The sequence below is a fragment of the Rhipicephalus sanguineus genome, chromosome 1, assembly GCF_013339695.2.
Source record: "Rhipicephalus sanguineus isolate Rsan-2018 chromosome 1, BIME_Rsan_1.4, whole genome shotgun sequence".
NCBI lineage: Eukaryota > Metazoa > Arthropoda > Arachnida > Ixodida > Ixodidae > Rhipicephalus > Rhipicephalus sanguineus.
In genome coordinates this window covers 158436449-158451331 of record NC_051176.1, presented here as the reverse complement: position 1 = coordinate 158451331, position 14883 = coordinate 158436449, and the positions used below count along the sequence as shown (strand labels likewise).

The window sequence follows — 14883 nt, the reverse complement described above, 5'->3', positions numbered from 1 at the left end:
TGGCTGCCTTATGCCTAACCTTTACATCACCTATATGCGATTTCAAGGCCCTGTATAGTTTTTTCTGCCCAACTGGTTAGTTTTCTTCCTTGTGCTTCTGCAACAACATTGTTTCAGTGATGCTACCGAGGATTTCTGATTTGGAGCAATTTTTGGAGCAGCAAAATTTCCGTTTTGGAGCACTTTGGAGCAGCAAAATTTTCATCTTGGAGCACTTTGGAGCAGATAATTTTGCATCCTGGAGTGCAATACAGAAGCATATTGCATTAACATTCAAGCACCCGAGTATTATTATGGGGCTCTTATGAAGGCTAGAAATATTTCGATTCATTGCAAATCTCATGGAAAAAGTCATCTCAGGAGCATAGGCGTGCGCACAGAGGGGGGGGGGGAGCAGGAGGGGCGGCGCCCCCCCTGATCACCTAAAAGGGGGGGGCGCAAAATCTGCCCCGTACATTGACACTTGCGATAGCAATTATATGGACACTCTCGGCAGATTTTTGCCGTCGCCGTTGCCGTAATTTTCCGTTCTAAAGTCCAAATTAACAACATCACCACGCACATTCTAGCCGCGGGTAAAAGCTCGCGAGCGCTGGGGACAAACGCGGCTGAAGCGGAGACTAAACTAGCCGGCCATCTGTCTCCGCCGCACGGACAGCGCATGAGATAACATCTTCCCGCGTGCGGGCCTGCCGTCGATTGCTCATCAAACAGAGAGGGACCGCCCCGCCCGTCTTTCGTAAGGAGCACGAAGGGACGCTAGGGGAGCGGAAGGGGGGGGGGGGACCGCATCGCTCGAAGGGCGCAGTCGCTTGCGCGCGTGCCATCTCGAAGCATCAGGAGACGGCTCGTAAACTTGCTGTGCTCTCAACGCTTACTTCGCGTTTAGAAAACTCAGAGCAAGAAAACGCTTCGGTTCCTGGAGGGGCCATATTCCCTTAAACCAGCGTTTTGTTCAGTTACGCGAGATCGGATCCAAAAGAGTTAGCTGCAAGTCTTACTTCGTTTCACAATACAATTTTTTGGTATCGCATTCATTGCTTCGCTATTAAGCGAAACTGAATTTTTTTAACCGTTGGCTACTGAACCCCGAAAGCGAGGGGCGGACGTATAACATGGCGTAGCCGCTTCACCGTGGGCCGTCAGCGACGGGCCCGCTACTGACAGCTGCGCATTTGCGGCTGTTCCGACCAGGAGATATGATTTTACTATTGAGATGACATTTTTAAAAAAGCAAGCAAAAAATTCGAATTGGAACCCTAGCACGTGAGCTCGAAAGGGCAGGGCCTTTTGGGGGTATTTACCGCAGAGTGATTACAAACTCGGACGTGCTGGCGGAAGAAATTACGAAAAAGCTGTTCTGGATGAAGATCCATGGATAAAGTATATCTGAGGAAAAGTGTCAATGCGTTTCCACCATTCGCGTGCTCTTCCATAAACGCGAAGCAAGGAAAATTCGATATTGTCCCATATATCTACTGCGAGCGATCCCAGCTAGATTTCATTCCGCGATGTCTGGAAACAGAAGTGACAGACATTTTAGCGGCACGCATGTAGTTATTACTGAACATTGCTTTCCTTACGTGCCGTGCGACGCTTGAAACGAGCTATCAGCAGCGTTTCTGCAACAGACGACGTCCGCCGATCAATCGCCGTCGCACTTTCTCGCTACCGATAGGCCTAGACGTCACGAGCCTCTGCGGAGAGCGCGTTTCGCTGTCGAGCCAACTTGCAGAACAGAAGCTGCGTCGGCACCGTGCATGGCATCGTGGCTTACTTGGAACGCATGCGCGAGCGCTATTTATTCAGCGGAATAATTCTTGGTCCTTGATTGCGACTTTATTGGGAGCCCCAAGATCAAGCTGCACATGTTCTGACGCGCCGGCGGTGCGATTGCCGGTGATAGACGCCCCCAAATCCGAGACTTTGGCGCAGTTTGGCGCAAATTTCGTCGATATTATCAGGATGGCGCAGTAAATACAATTTGGCGCACTTTGGCGCAGTTGGCACAGGTGTGGAATCACTGTTGTTTTGACGTGCTTGGCACTGGGCTAAGAATGCATCCTCACGCAAGCATTGATGAGTCTTGTATTAGTCATGCAAGATTTGTTATATACCCACAGGTGACACTCCGAGATTACGGCACATAATTTTTGAGCACTTGTAGAATAAAGTAATATATTTTATGAGAACTCTGATATTTCAGACTTCCAATCATTCTAACATTCTAGGGGTCCCCCTCAAATCCACATTACTGGGCGGTGACTGCATATGTGGGTGCCTAAGGCTTTTGTTTTGAGATGCAGTAGAAGCTTGTTAGTTTGAATTTCATGGGAAAGGCAAAATTGTTCGAATTAACTGAATGTTGAATTATTGAAAGTATCAAGAAAAGAATAAATCAATGTCTATTACATTAATGCACTTTCATTTTTTGCCTGAATACGCAAATCCTGTTCTTAATTTGCATAGAAGCAGTGTAAAAGCTGCAATTTTCCTTATCCCATTACTTTCACAATACGACCATGGCGCAAGACCACTGTGTCTTAATTCACATCAAACACACTCTGCACCCTTCCCTTGAGATGTACTGCCACCACCAACACCACCACACCCACGTGATAATTTTGTGCTGGTAAGCATGAATGCACCCTGAAAAATTATTTACAACATGTTTTCAAAAGCTAGTTCTGGTTCCTAGAGTACCCCGATGTCACTTCATGGTATGAGCTTCTTGTCACATGCTCGCGCAAGATACACATGCTCGCGCAAGATATTGAGTCGTTTCCACGGCCGCTCTGCTTGGTGGCTGAGTGGGTGACGCACAAGCGGTCATTTTGTAATTTTTGTTACATCGCAACTAGCCATACTGGCGCATGAAGTCATTAGAATTGCTACTGTAGCCTGATGACAAGCTAGTGTCGATGTCAGTAGGGGTGCCATGCAAAAATTCACTTTAAAATTAAAATAAAATGTCTTATCAGCATTTACCGAGCTTCACACTTGCTCCGGGGCGCCTCAGTATATAGGAGATTTGTATGGCGGAGTAAACTCAGGTTTGAAAATTTGTGTCAGTACCCCTTTGTAGCAGGCACCCACCTCCCACTCTGTACCCCAACCATGCGTCATGTTCATGCAACACTGACCTGCTTGAATCCCATGCACTTTTGCTTAGTGGCCTGATTGCTAAGCGCCTGCACCTGAAATTTGCCCTTAAAATTAATTTTTTCCCCCCTCCACATAATGATAGCACCCCCAACTTTGCGCAAGACACCCATAATGATTTTCAGGGCCCTGTGAAATAAGCATCGTCTTGGTGATATGTATTCCAAGATGGTACCTATGATGACGGAGTCAGCAAAAGTAAGGCCTCTGGGATCTGTTTTTTTTTTGCTTAGAGCTGTTGCGTTGGCTCATCGGAGGTGCTTCCATGACCTGCTTGCCATGGTCTGATCGCGTAGCCTTTGTGCTTCCTGTGTTTGTGAGCCATCGTTGTAATGCACAGTACCACAAACAAGAGCAAGAAGACTTCTGAGGAAGTCCACATGTACTTCCGTGTTTTTCTGGCGGAAGAACTTTGCTTCCGCCATCTTGAATTTTGGTGCCATTCCAGGGAAGTGCCCTCCCTCCACTTTGCCTGTACATCAGACTTGCTGAAGGGGCAGCGCTTGCTCGGGATTTTACGGTATTTAAATTTCACACAGCAAAAGGAAAAATTTGAGGTCATCATTTGTTGAAGGTAGAAATTATTTTGTAAAGCTTGGTGCTAAAAAGAGAAGAAACGCTCATAAGAATTTAAATCAACTGCAGTGGCATGTGAAAAAAAAATATCAGCTGTCTCACCTCATAGCAGTTTTCAACCTGCCGGTCAGGTGACATCTCCAGGAAGTTTGCAAGGTTCTTCTCCTCTCTTGCTACACACCTTGTCCTAAAACGAAATAAATATGGTCAATATATATTTCATTCTCTATCTTGCAGTAACATTTACTGAATTACACAGCGCACATGGCTACCATACATTGTGGGCAGTGCTGGGCAGTATCGAAGATACATGTATCTTAGATACTATCCTAGATACTCTAACGGTATCTTGTATCTGTATTTCCGATACATTCGATAATGTATCGTGTATCTTAAGATACAAGATACTTCTATCGCAACACAACCGTGAGAAACAATAGTCGCTGGCCAAGCTCCGCTTCTCAAGCTGGTACTGGTGCCACTAGGCCATTTGAATAAATATAAGGGCAGTGACGCAATATTATTTTTCCGCCAGAGTCCCCCAGTGAGGGCACAATATGAGGAAGCCAAGCGCGCGGTCGTGTACGCCGAGCCCACATACCTTTTGTTTTCTCGATTTTTTTCTTTTTAGTTGCGCCAATGCCGCGACACTTGCTCTTAGTCACTGTCCTGCACCGCGTACTCCAATGCGCTCGGCGTCTATCGCGCAAAGTCTGATATTGCTACAGTGCCGTTACTGAAGACTCCCTTGCGTCTTGCTTCGTAACGAAATGTGATGCGTGCAAGAATGGGGTTGCTTTGCGTCTCGTGGATTTTACATATCAGCGATTTAAAGAATCTCGTGGATGTAAGTTTGACTAATTGCATGCAATGAATAAACTTATATGCAAATAAGATTCTAACAACTTTAGCACTACTGGTACAGATTCTATATCTAATAGAGCAAGCGTTTCCTTAAGACAAAATATCTTGGCGTACCGTATTTTTTCCTTCCTGTTACATATATTCAAAGAATTTATTAAATCAAACTTTGATTATTAGCACAAGTGCTGTCTTAGCTGTCATTTTGCATCCCATAGATTACCTAGGTCTCTGTACTGTTTCTCCGGTCTGGTCACTGCAGTATGTCTTTTATAATGCGCCCCCAAAATAAGATCTCTGCTTTATAGAGCTGTGCGAATAGCAATATTTTGGGTGCGAAGCGAATTCGAATAATAAAGATTGAGTGCGAATCGAATCGAATAATTTCGAATAATTTTCGAATATTTCTCAAAAGTTTTTCGAATAATTCGAAGTGAAATTACAGAAAAAGTTGCAGAGAATCCCTAAGTATGTTCTTGTGAGATCGCAACATGAAAGTGTTTCTTTTCACTAGGTTGATGAAGCGCTGGTGGGGTCATATTTCATAGTTGTCTTTCTTATCAAGAGTGAGGCAATGTAGAGGCCGAATTGTATTTATGTACATGATTTGGTGCAACCAAAGTGTTGCCGACAACACTTTACACGTGATAGGCAGTGATTCCATTTCCTCAGCCTCTCCTCCTCTTTCAATTGCTTTGGAAGGCCAACTGATGTGGCGGAAAAGGGTGCGCTCCCTTCAAGTCCGGAGTTCCAAATCTGCCTTGTAGACATCGATATATAAGAACATCTGACATTTTGGATGCTAAAAAGCTTCGGCGTTTGATTTTTCGGACTTCCTGCCCAAATTTCAGGTCCAAAACAGCATTGAGTCCCCAACTCTGCCACATCTTTCATCTCCATATTGGAACCGGCGTTTTCTTGAGTTAATACATTTGTGACCGTAACGGCCCTTGAAAGGCAGCTTTGCCGCTATACGGGTGTGTGATGAGGTGAAGCATATTGAAAATCTAGGGACCATTTCCAACCGGACTTTGTCTCTTGGCTAAGTTCGACCGTAACGGAGCTTGAAAGGCAGCTTTGCCGCAATACGAGAGTGTACTGAGGCGAAGCATATTAAAAATCTGAAGGGGTCACTTTCAATCGGACGTTGACTGCGTTTGTCTTTGGGAAGTTCGAATGGTAAAATTTCAGTGCGAATCGAATCGAATAGCAAACACTATTCGAAAAATATTCGAAATTTCGAATATTCGCACACCCCTACTGCTTTATTATTCTGTCTGCTTTATTTCTACTACTGCTTACACACTTACACGTTGCCAAGTCGATTTTAAAAACCAATATATAATTATGTGGTTGTGCCTTGAGTATACAGTAGAAAACATTCTGCTTACCGCTTAGGAAAACAGCGAAATTGAGTTTGCATTATAATAATGGAAATGATTAGGAGCCATGTTAAAAATGTTAGGAAGGGGATTTAAGAAGCGTTGTTTTACTGAATGCTCCGTTTTACTCACGAGCGTCCCAACGAGCCGTTTAAGGCAATTTTTCATAGGCACTGAAGTTTCTATTGTCTCAACAGGTAAGTTGACGATACTTCATGCTCATAGCTATTAAGGGCGCCGTCTGTATTGTGCTTCTGTACTCATTCAATGTGAACGTTTGATACAGAACCACCTCTCTATTTTACTTATATAAGTTTTCCTGCTTTAGGCCTTCTTAAATATTTTTTGTATTACTAATCGCCACGTAATGGGAGCTATAAGTGGCAATAGCGCGAATAGCGGCGGTGTCCTGCGACGCTTTGTGCAACTATACAATACGTCTGAGACGTTTCTGTGTTGCACATGTTCTCTCGTTGAAGAAAAATTGATAAAAAATTGCACGTTAGTGAGTATATCAATACAGAATCGTTTACGTCAGCAGATAAGTAAAATATGAAAATTCATTGCAGTTTAAGTCATCTACGTATACGCCAGGGGTCTCAAACTCAGCTTATAGCCAGCAGGCCGCAGTCGCGAAATTTAGTTGCAAGGTCTGGGACAGTGAAGATAGTGGGGGTGGGGGTCGGAGAGAGTTTGAACAAAATGAAGTTGCCATTTGACAGGAAGCCTTTCCCATATCTCATATATAGGCCATTTCTGAAGGGGAATTGCAGTCGGGATGCGAGAAACATCGACACCGATGTACACGAGTGAAATCTGGACGCGGATTCTGAAATATAGAGCTTTTGTTGCACGGTTATATTTTAGCACATGATGATCACATGTTGCTCACGAAAGGAATGCTTCAGACCAGTCATGTCTGTGTAGCTCACGAACATACTTATTAAGAAAATAAAAACAAATGGGACGAAGACGATCATCTGTGCGGGCCGGGCCGCTAGCAAAAGGTCTGAAACCCCTAGAATACGCAATGCCCCCCCCCCAGGAAAAAAACACTGCTCTACACCTGTCCGGATATACGTTACTGCGCAAACTGTCTTTTAGGGAAAGTTAAGAGTCCACACCGGTATTTGCGCTGTCGTGCGAAGCCCTGTTATTGAAGTTATTGTGATTATGTGGCACTCCGCTAGCTGGTCGGCAAGCTGAGCAGCGACTCCCTCAATTGCGAAAATGACAAGCAAGAACTGCTGTCAGCGAAGTGTATAAAGAGTTGTACTGTGGAGAAGCTAAAACAAACCCCAATACGTTGTTTTGGAGAAGGAAACTAATGTACTTTGAGCAAGAAGGGCAAAACTTTTGAGGTACTAACAGACATTTCCTTCAAATGAAACAAAATAGGTCACAGTTAAGAAATTTTCAAGCAGACATTTTCGTGCATAGGCGTTTGCTGCTACATTATATGGATCTATAACAACAAATTTGAGGATGTATCGAAGTATCTTAAGATACAATTACTGAGTATTGTATCGGATACAATTCTTGCGGCAGTATCTTGTATCTGTATCTCCAATACTTCTTGCCTGAGTATCTTGTATCGTATCGCGATACAATTTTAAAGTATCTTTGCCCAGCCCCGATTGTGGGAGAGCACGCGCGCCCATTTCCTTTCCTTAACGCTGGCGCGATCGCGAACTGCGGCGAGAGCCAAGGGGCTACTAGGAGAGGAGCACCGTCACCCCTTTCCGGGCAGTCCCTTCTTTCCCGCCGCTCCTTGTACCAATCCTCGCGTCCCTGCTCGTGGGAAAGGGAACTTGCCCCTGCGAGGGAAACAACCCTCGCAGTGGGGAGTGAGACGGGAGGTGGATAAAACAGCCGACCAGGCAGAGAGACCGCCTCTCTTGCTCTGCTGACCTGCCGAGAACCACTTCACCGCCCCAAGACCCACGAGCCGGCTATCGACCGAAGGTGTAAGCGTTACCCTTTGTTTTCTACTAGAGCAGACTATCCCTCTACACGACATTTACGCTTTATTGCTAGAGTAGCAATAAAGTGTTCTTTGTTGTTCTAGCCTGTTGCCTTATTCACCCGAACCTGCGATGACTCGCGCTACGGGAAGGGAATGTTGACACGTGCACGGTACGACTATTTGCAGCTGGGACCGGAGCTAGGCTTCTGCGCCAGCCGTGCATACAGCGGACCACTTCAACGTTCAACATCGTCGAGCAGTTAACTGGGAAACAGTAATTTTCAATGAAAGCAAACTGTGGTAATATGGAAAAATAATGTAATTGTATAGAAGCATACAAAAAAATTGGAGGACCCTTAAGCTTTGCATTCGTGCGCGTGCGTGCGCGCGCACATGCGCACACACACACACACACACTCTCTCTCTCTCTATCACCTTTGCAATTGCTGGCCTGTCTTTTACTTCTTGGTGGAGACCTAAACTCTGCCGCAAGGAAAGCCAAAGTGCAAATGGCCTCCGGCTCTCATATTTATCTGCATCTATCTCGAATTTTTGCTCACGGTCAACGCTGATTTTTCGCTCACAACCAATGATGCCACCGCTGCCCCCAACACAGGAGTTTCTGCGAAACGAGCTCTTTAACCCTGTAATGCCCACTGTATCATATTTGATACATTGTATATAATGCCTCAAAAGAGGTAAAAAGCCCGTCAAAGCTTCATAGAAAAGCCGTTATTGGATATTTAACATGTTATAATTAAGTTACACTGAGTTACTCATTTAATCAAATTAATTCATTTTAATCAAGAGTAATCAAGTTATGTTCGAAATAAAATTTCACTGTTTCTTTTTTCTTAAAAAACTCTACAAGAAGAGTATATATGGTGAGTGTTTTCTCACAATTTTTCTCAAGGCAGAACACCTTTTGAGCATTACAGGGTTAAAGCTGTAGCGATAAAATGCAAGGCAATAAGCTGGACAACCACAGGTGGTGAAGATTATGCTAAAGAAAGTTCTGGGCTAGTGTGAATATTTAACCAAATATTACGCAATTATTCAATATTTGCTGCAGCTTGAATTGGAGCAGAAGCTTCTCCAGTATTTGAGGCGAACAATTACTAGTAGAACCCGTTGTTGGGCCAGTTGGTGTAGTCTAGCCGCTTTCCTGTCTCCTTCACCGTTTCCTGTGTTCGTCTGTTTTCGGCTGGTATAATTCCTTGAGGCGAACAATTACATATTGTTCTGTGTATACCTTGCCTGAACATATATAAAAAGCACTTTAATCAAACCTGAAAAAATCACTAAATTCCATGTACCAGCACCGAGCACTGGTATAGGCTGCGACTTAGGTTTAAAGGGACACCAAAGGCAAATAACAATTTATGTCAGAGTAAAAGCTCAATGTATGACGTCTAAAGCGGCAATATTATCAAGAGCAGTGCCCTACTTACCGAGAAATTAAGCTAAATGTACCACACGATGAGCGCCACGAGTGGGACATTTTGGAAGTGATCCCGATGACGTGAGAGTGTCTGAATACAATTAATTGCTAGTAATCAAACTAGCTGCAATAAAAAAAAAACCTTCCTTGTATCAAGAGACGTAATAAAATGCTGCTTGTTCGTTTCTGTTTGATTCATGGAAAAAAGAACCTCTTTGGCATTGCCATGGGGAACGGCGCGCGTGGTTCAAAAGTTCCGTTTTCGCCGAACTGCGCTTTGCCTGGCGCCCGCTTTCGCTCAAGCGGTCGCGTCTCAGTGGTATTTTCAGTATTGTGTACTGCCGTGTGTGTTTTGCACGCTCGTGAAGGTCGCTCTGACAGAAAGTTCGACAAAATACTGCACGCATGTGATGTTGCCGGATGCCAGAATGGTGCACGCTGCCAGTGCATGCTGCTGCGCAGTAAAGGTGGGCAACGTTGGGCATGGCAACAGTGACGTGCGAAATACCGCTTTCAGGCGGGTGATTTGGAGTGCGCTAACACGATGCAGACCACTAAAACGTGATTTTATTTCAAAATAAGCAAAAGTAGCACTACGAGGTTTCTGGACCGCTATTTCAACAATCAACGACAACTTAATATTTGCCTTTAGTGTCCCTTTAACAGTCAAGGCAGGTATGGTAGTGGACAACAAACTGTCACAGTATATTTTTCTCTAATTGGTAATCATGGTCGTGGATCCGACAAAGGACCACAAGAGCGACAAGTGTGCCTAGTAACCATGTCTGTGCAATTAAACAAAGGAAGGAGTTAAAGGTGCTCTGCCACAGTTTTGAAGTAATTATCATACAAGTAATTATCATATAATCCTGGCATCTGGTATTGGAAGAAGTGGCAATGCCGGCTTGTTGGTTTGTCATACTGATCGAGCGCAAGAAAGGACAGGAGTTTACTGCCTCATGAATCCCTTGCAGCAAGAGATTTTTAAATCCATCAAGTATGAGCAGAGTTATAGTAATGCGTTGCACGATCAGAATGCTTTTTCTCTTCTTTTGTGACAATGAGCGCACTGGAAGCTACACAGAGGTGGATGACAAAGGGGCAAGCGTGTCGTGGCCTCTGGCACTTCCTTTCTTTTAAAAATCCATTCACACACTTATGGTATGAGGACAAGTGCGCTGCCTGCCCCGTGACGGTCACAATAACCATGCAGCGCGACAATCGCTATTGTTGTGCATAAGTCTGGCTGAGCTCTGTGAGCACATAGTATGGCCTTCCAGCCACCATATACAATAAAATCGTGGTGATACGATCACGGATTGTACAAACTTTGGGATGATACAAATTTTTGTGCAGTCCTGGCCAACGCCCATTAGCCAACAATGTGCTACAGTACGGTTGTTACGAACCGATTTTTCCCTGTAGATATGAACGGGTGCTACCCACATGGCCGTGGGAGTCATGGCAATTATGTGCAAGCTTGAACTGGAATGCGGGCAGGTGTGCCACCGGTTTCAATGGTTGGCAGTATCGCCCATCAACAATGCTTTGTAACCTACAAGATGGTGCACGCGAATCTTTGAGGCCCTAATATGCCCTTGTCTGCCTTCACTTTTAGATTACACATGGCATTGACACCATTTTTTTAGAGGTGCTGATGCGTTGTTGCACTCGAGGCTGGCCACGTTGCTGTTCTGTGTTGACGCCCACTTGCCTTGTCAAAGCAAGCCATGTCTCACAATTGGACATCCTACAAAAGGTGGCCGCGCACACAAAGAGGAAGCGGACAGACTTGGTGGAGCTAGTCCTCGCAATGCCAACATGCGTGATTGTTGGGGAATGCACAACTTGTTCGATTTGCCTGGGAGATTCCTGAATTTCAAGCACTCCTCTCAATTGTACAGGCATGGCCGCAAATCTACCCTAAAACTGCCCCAACCCCACCATGAAAAGAAAATAACAAGAAAGGACAGCAGTTCTAAAATTTTCTGGCCTTGAATTTATCGAATGCAGAATGCTTAAGTTACTTTCACTGCAGTACACTGGTATCATGCGGAAAAGCATACCAAGATCGGGAGGGGGCTACTGTTGCGAGACACGGCACATTTTGTCATCTAATTGCAAATGCATGCCCGCATTGTATAATTACTAGCACGAGTATGACTGCCGATGTCTAAAAACTACTGGCAAACATTCAGAGCGGTCCATCATGTTGCTGCAGCCCTAAGAAACAATAAATAAAAATGAACACATTTTCTTTTGTCACAAGCTAGGCATACTAGTAGCAAACTAACTTGGCATGCTAGTTTTTCATGTTTTTTTGGCTGATACGAATAGGTATTTTTCGTAACCCCACGAGGTTCATATATCAAGATTATACTGTACTTTGTGCACATCAGCGTTGTGCTACGTCAGCTGGACTGACAGATAGTAGACAAATTCAGATCATTTTGAAGCGAATACAATGAGCTAAAAAACACTGAGTGATGTCTGGAAAAGTGCGTTCCTCGTGAAACACATGAAAGAGACAGTGTGTGCAAAGACGTGCACACCAGTGGTTATAGAAACAATGATATGCATTGGTAAGCACTATCATTGCGGGCTCCCTACGAAACAAGTGACAGACTCGGGCATGCAGTGTTTGAAACAGCACAGCTGTGGCACACCGTGTGCCACCTGCCCCACATGTATGCAAGACAAAACAAAACAATATGCAGATGACTTGATCGAGAACGGAAGTACTAGGATAGCTCACTGGGGGGGAAAGTGAGCGATTTTCAGCAGTTTTCACAACTAAATTGCGAATTTCCCGTTGCATACAGTCCAGTAATATTTGGCTCGCATGTTCACAAGAGCCACATCCTGTGTTCATTTAGAAGTGCTGCGATTTGATTTCTAGCAAATGAAAGCATTATATTTCTCTTCCAGAACTTTGAATACTTTGAATAGTAAAGTTCAGTGGAAATCACATTGAATAGCAAACACTATTAGAAAAATTTTTGAAAGTTGAAATATCATCACACCCCTAAATAAAATAGTAGTTTGTTACATTACAGATTTTAAATGGAGATTCTTTATACAGTAGTTTGACTACATTAGGAATATACACAGATGTAGTGATTAATGAGTGCGAATATCAAATACATACGTGTTTATGACATAAAGAACCATGTGAAGAAGGTACGGGATGAGGTGCATGTTGCTCTGCGGTCCACCACCACCACTGTCTTCGCTGAAGGAGCGCTCAAAGGCAAAGCGGCTCAACAGAAGCTTCAAGTCATGCAGTGTTGACATGTAACCAACATCCAGGTGGCCTGTGCAGTCCTGGATGTACGTGTTGTGCCTACCACAAGGCAAAGAGACCAGTCAGTGACTTGCTAGATACTGCTTGTAAACAATCAAGTACTGGGTTTATATTTGCTGCCAGTTCATTTTATTTTCTATTCGTCTTGCCATCCATAGTGCTGAGTGGCTAATATGCATAGTTCAGGATCAGCAAAGTCTGAGCCAAAGGGCAATAGAATGAAAATGAAATTGAATGAGTCTCTTAGTTGCATAATCTAATGCAACAAAACAAGCTACTACAAAGGGTGAAAAAAAAAAGTGGAAACAAAGCACGCCTTTTCTTTGATATAAAACAGATTTTAAAAAAGGGGTTGGGTTGGAAGCACACCTAGCTATATAACCAGACACATGATATGGCTTCAGGTAAGTTATGCTATAAACTTATACCTCCGCAGTATTCTTACAGGAAAGACTGCAAAGAAACAGGCAATGGTAAAAGAGCACTCAATAGCTATACTGCTACTGAGAAGTGCCGACAAAACATGCAGAAACAAATTATGAAAACAACTGACCTGGCAAGGCAACTGGCAAATTGTGACTCCGGAACTTGTGGGCCCCAAAGGGGAAGAAGGCCATTGCACTTTGTGTTTGCATTTTGTAATGCTGCACTCTCCCATTCATCACGGCCTCTGGCATGCCTGGAAGCATCAATCATATGTACAGGTCTATACTGATTTCTAGGGTAGCTTACCTTGTACCAATATTTCCCTCACAGAAATACTTATATAAAGAACTGTAGACAATGTATACAAATGGCGTTATCAAGAAAGCCCATGACTGTTTAAGTTTTCACATAACTTGTCTTCGCAGTAACAAGATGTTACAACCTTGATTCATCACTCGATTGAATTTCCTTCAGGAAAGGGGCGAAAGAAAGAGCTAATTTGAGACGTCCTCTTCATGAACATTTCACACATACCATCTGCCTCATCCTCTTTTCGTCTTGGTTATTCTGCTTCACTGTTTTCAAGTACGTCTCTAATGCAAGTATATTCTTATATAGTATTTTTATAATTAAAATTTCTGTGGAAGTTTATGCAAATGTTAAGGGGCAGCATTGGCAAACTAGCTGGCAAGTATAGGCAAAGCTAAGGACCTCATGGAAGATAAGCACACAAAGAAACGTACACAGCACACAACTTATATACATGGAGTCTTTTTCTCTGAGCTCAACTACGAGGTACTTGGTTTTGCCATTAATTATTAACTTGCCCAATCTTCCGCACTAGTCAGAGTATTGGATGTCAGTGCCACTCAAGTCCTTGTCTTCCATCTGCGCTTAGTTTTTTTTATGAAGCCTAGCCTTTGTAGCAGTATGGCTAAACCCTATGTATAATTTGTGACAGTGTACAAGCTGTCAGTCTTCACTGCGTGAAATAAAGGTAACTTCACTAATGATAATTTGGATTTCAAGAGTAGGAAAAAGTTTTAAATGGGTCCCAATTCTGCTTAGGTCAACACCTAAAAAATGGTTTTGGTAGGGGTGTGCAAATATTTGAAATTTTGAATATTTTTCTAATAGTGTTTGCTATTCGATTCGATTCGCACTGGAATTTTACTATTCGAACAATTAAAACTCCCCAAAGACAAGTACAGTCAACGTCCGATTGAAAATGACCCCTTCAGATTTTCAATATGCTTCACCTCATCACACCCCCGTATTGCGGCAAAGCTGCCTTTCAAGCTCTGCTACGGTCGCAAATGTATCAACTCAAGAAAACGCTGGTTCCAACATGGAGATGAAAGATGTGGCAGAGGTGGGGGCTCAATTAATGCTGTTTTGGACCTGAAATTAGGGCAGGAAGTCCGAAAAATCGGACACCGAAGCTTTTTAGCATACAAAGTTTCAGAAGTTCTTACATATCGACGTATACGAGGCAGATTTGGAACTCCGGACTTGAAGGGAGCACACCCTTGTCCGCCACATCAGTTGGGTTTCCAGAGAAATTGAAAGAGGAGGAGAGGCTGAGGAAATGGCATCTTTGCCTGTCACGTGTGAAGTGTTGTGGGCAATACTTTGGTTGCACCAAATCATGTACATAAATACAATTTGGCCTCTACATTGCCTCATTCTTGATAAGACAACTATGAAACACCACCCCGCCAGCGCTTCATCAACCTAGAGAAAAGAAACACTTTCATGTTGCTAT

General features: G+C 43.7%; 1 protein-coding gene across 1 annotated transcript in view; it reads right to left on the bottom strand.

Annotated features, from left to right (window-relative positions):
• Positions 1–14883, bottom strand: part of LOC119400896 (E3 ubiquitin-protein ligase UBR4) — a gene marked incomplete at its 5' end in the record, with an annotated part of 438348 nt that overhangs the window by 20326 nt on the left and 403139 nt on the right. The window contains 3 exon segments of the mRNA XM_037667804.1: positions 3841–3925; positions 12537–12731; positions 13246–13371. Coding sequence (XP_037523732.1) covers positions 3841–3925; positions 12537–12731; positions 13246–13371 — 406 coding nt within the window.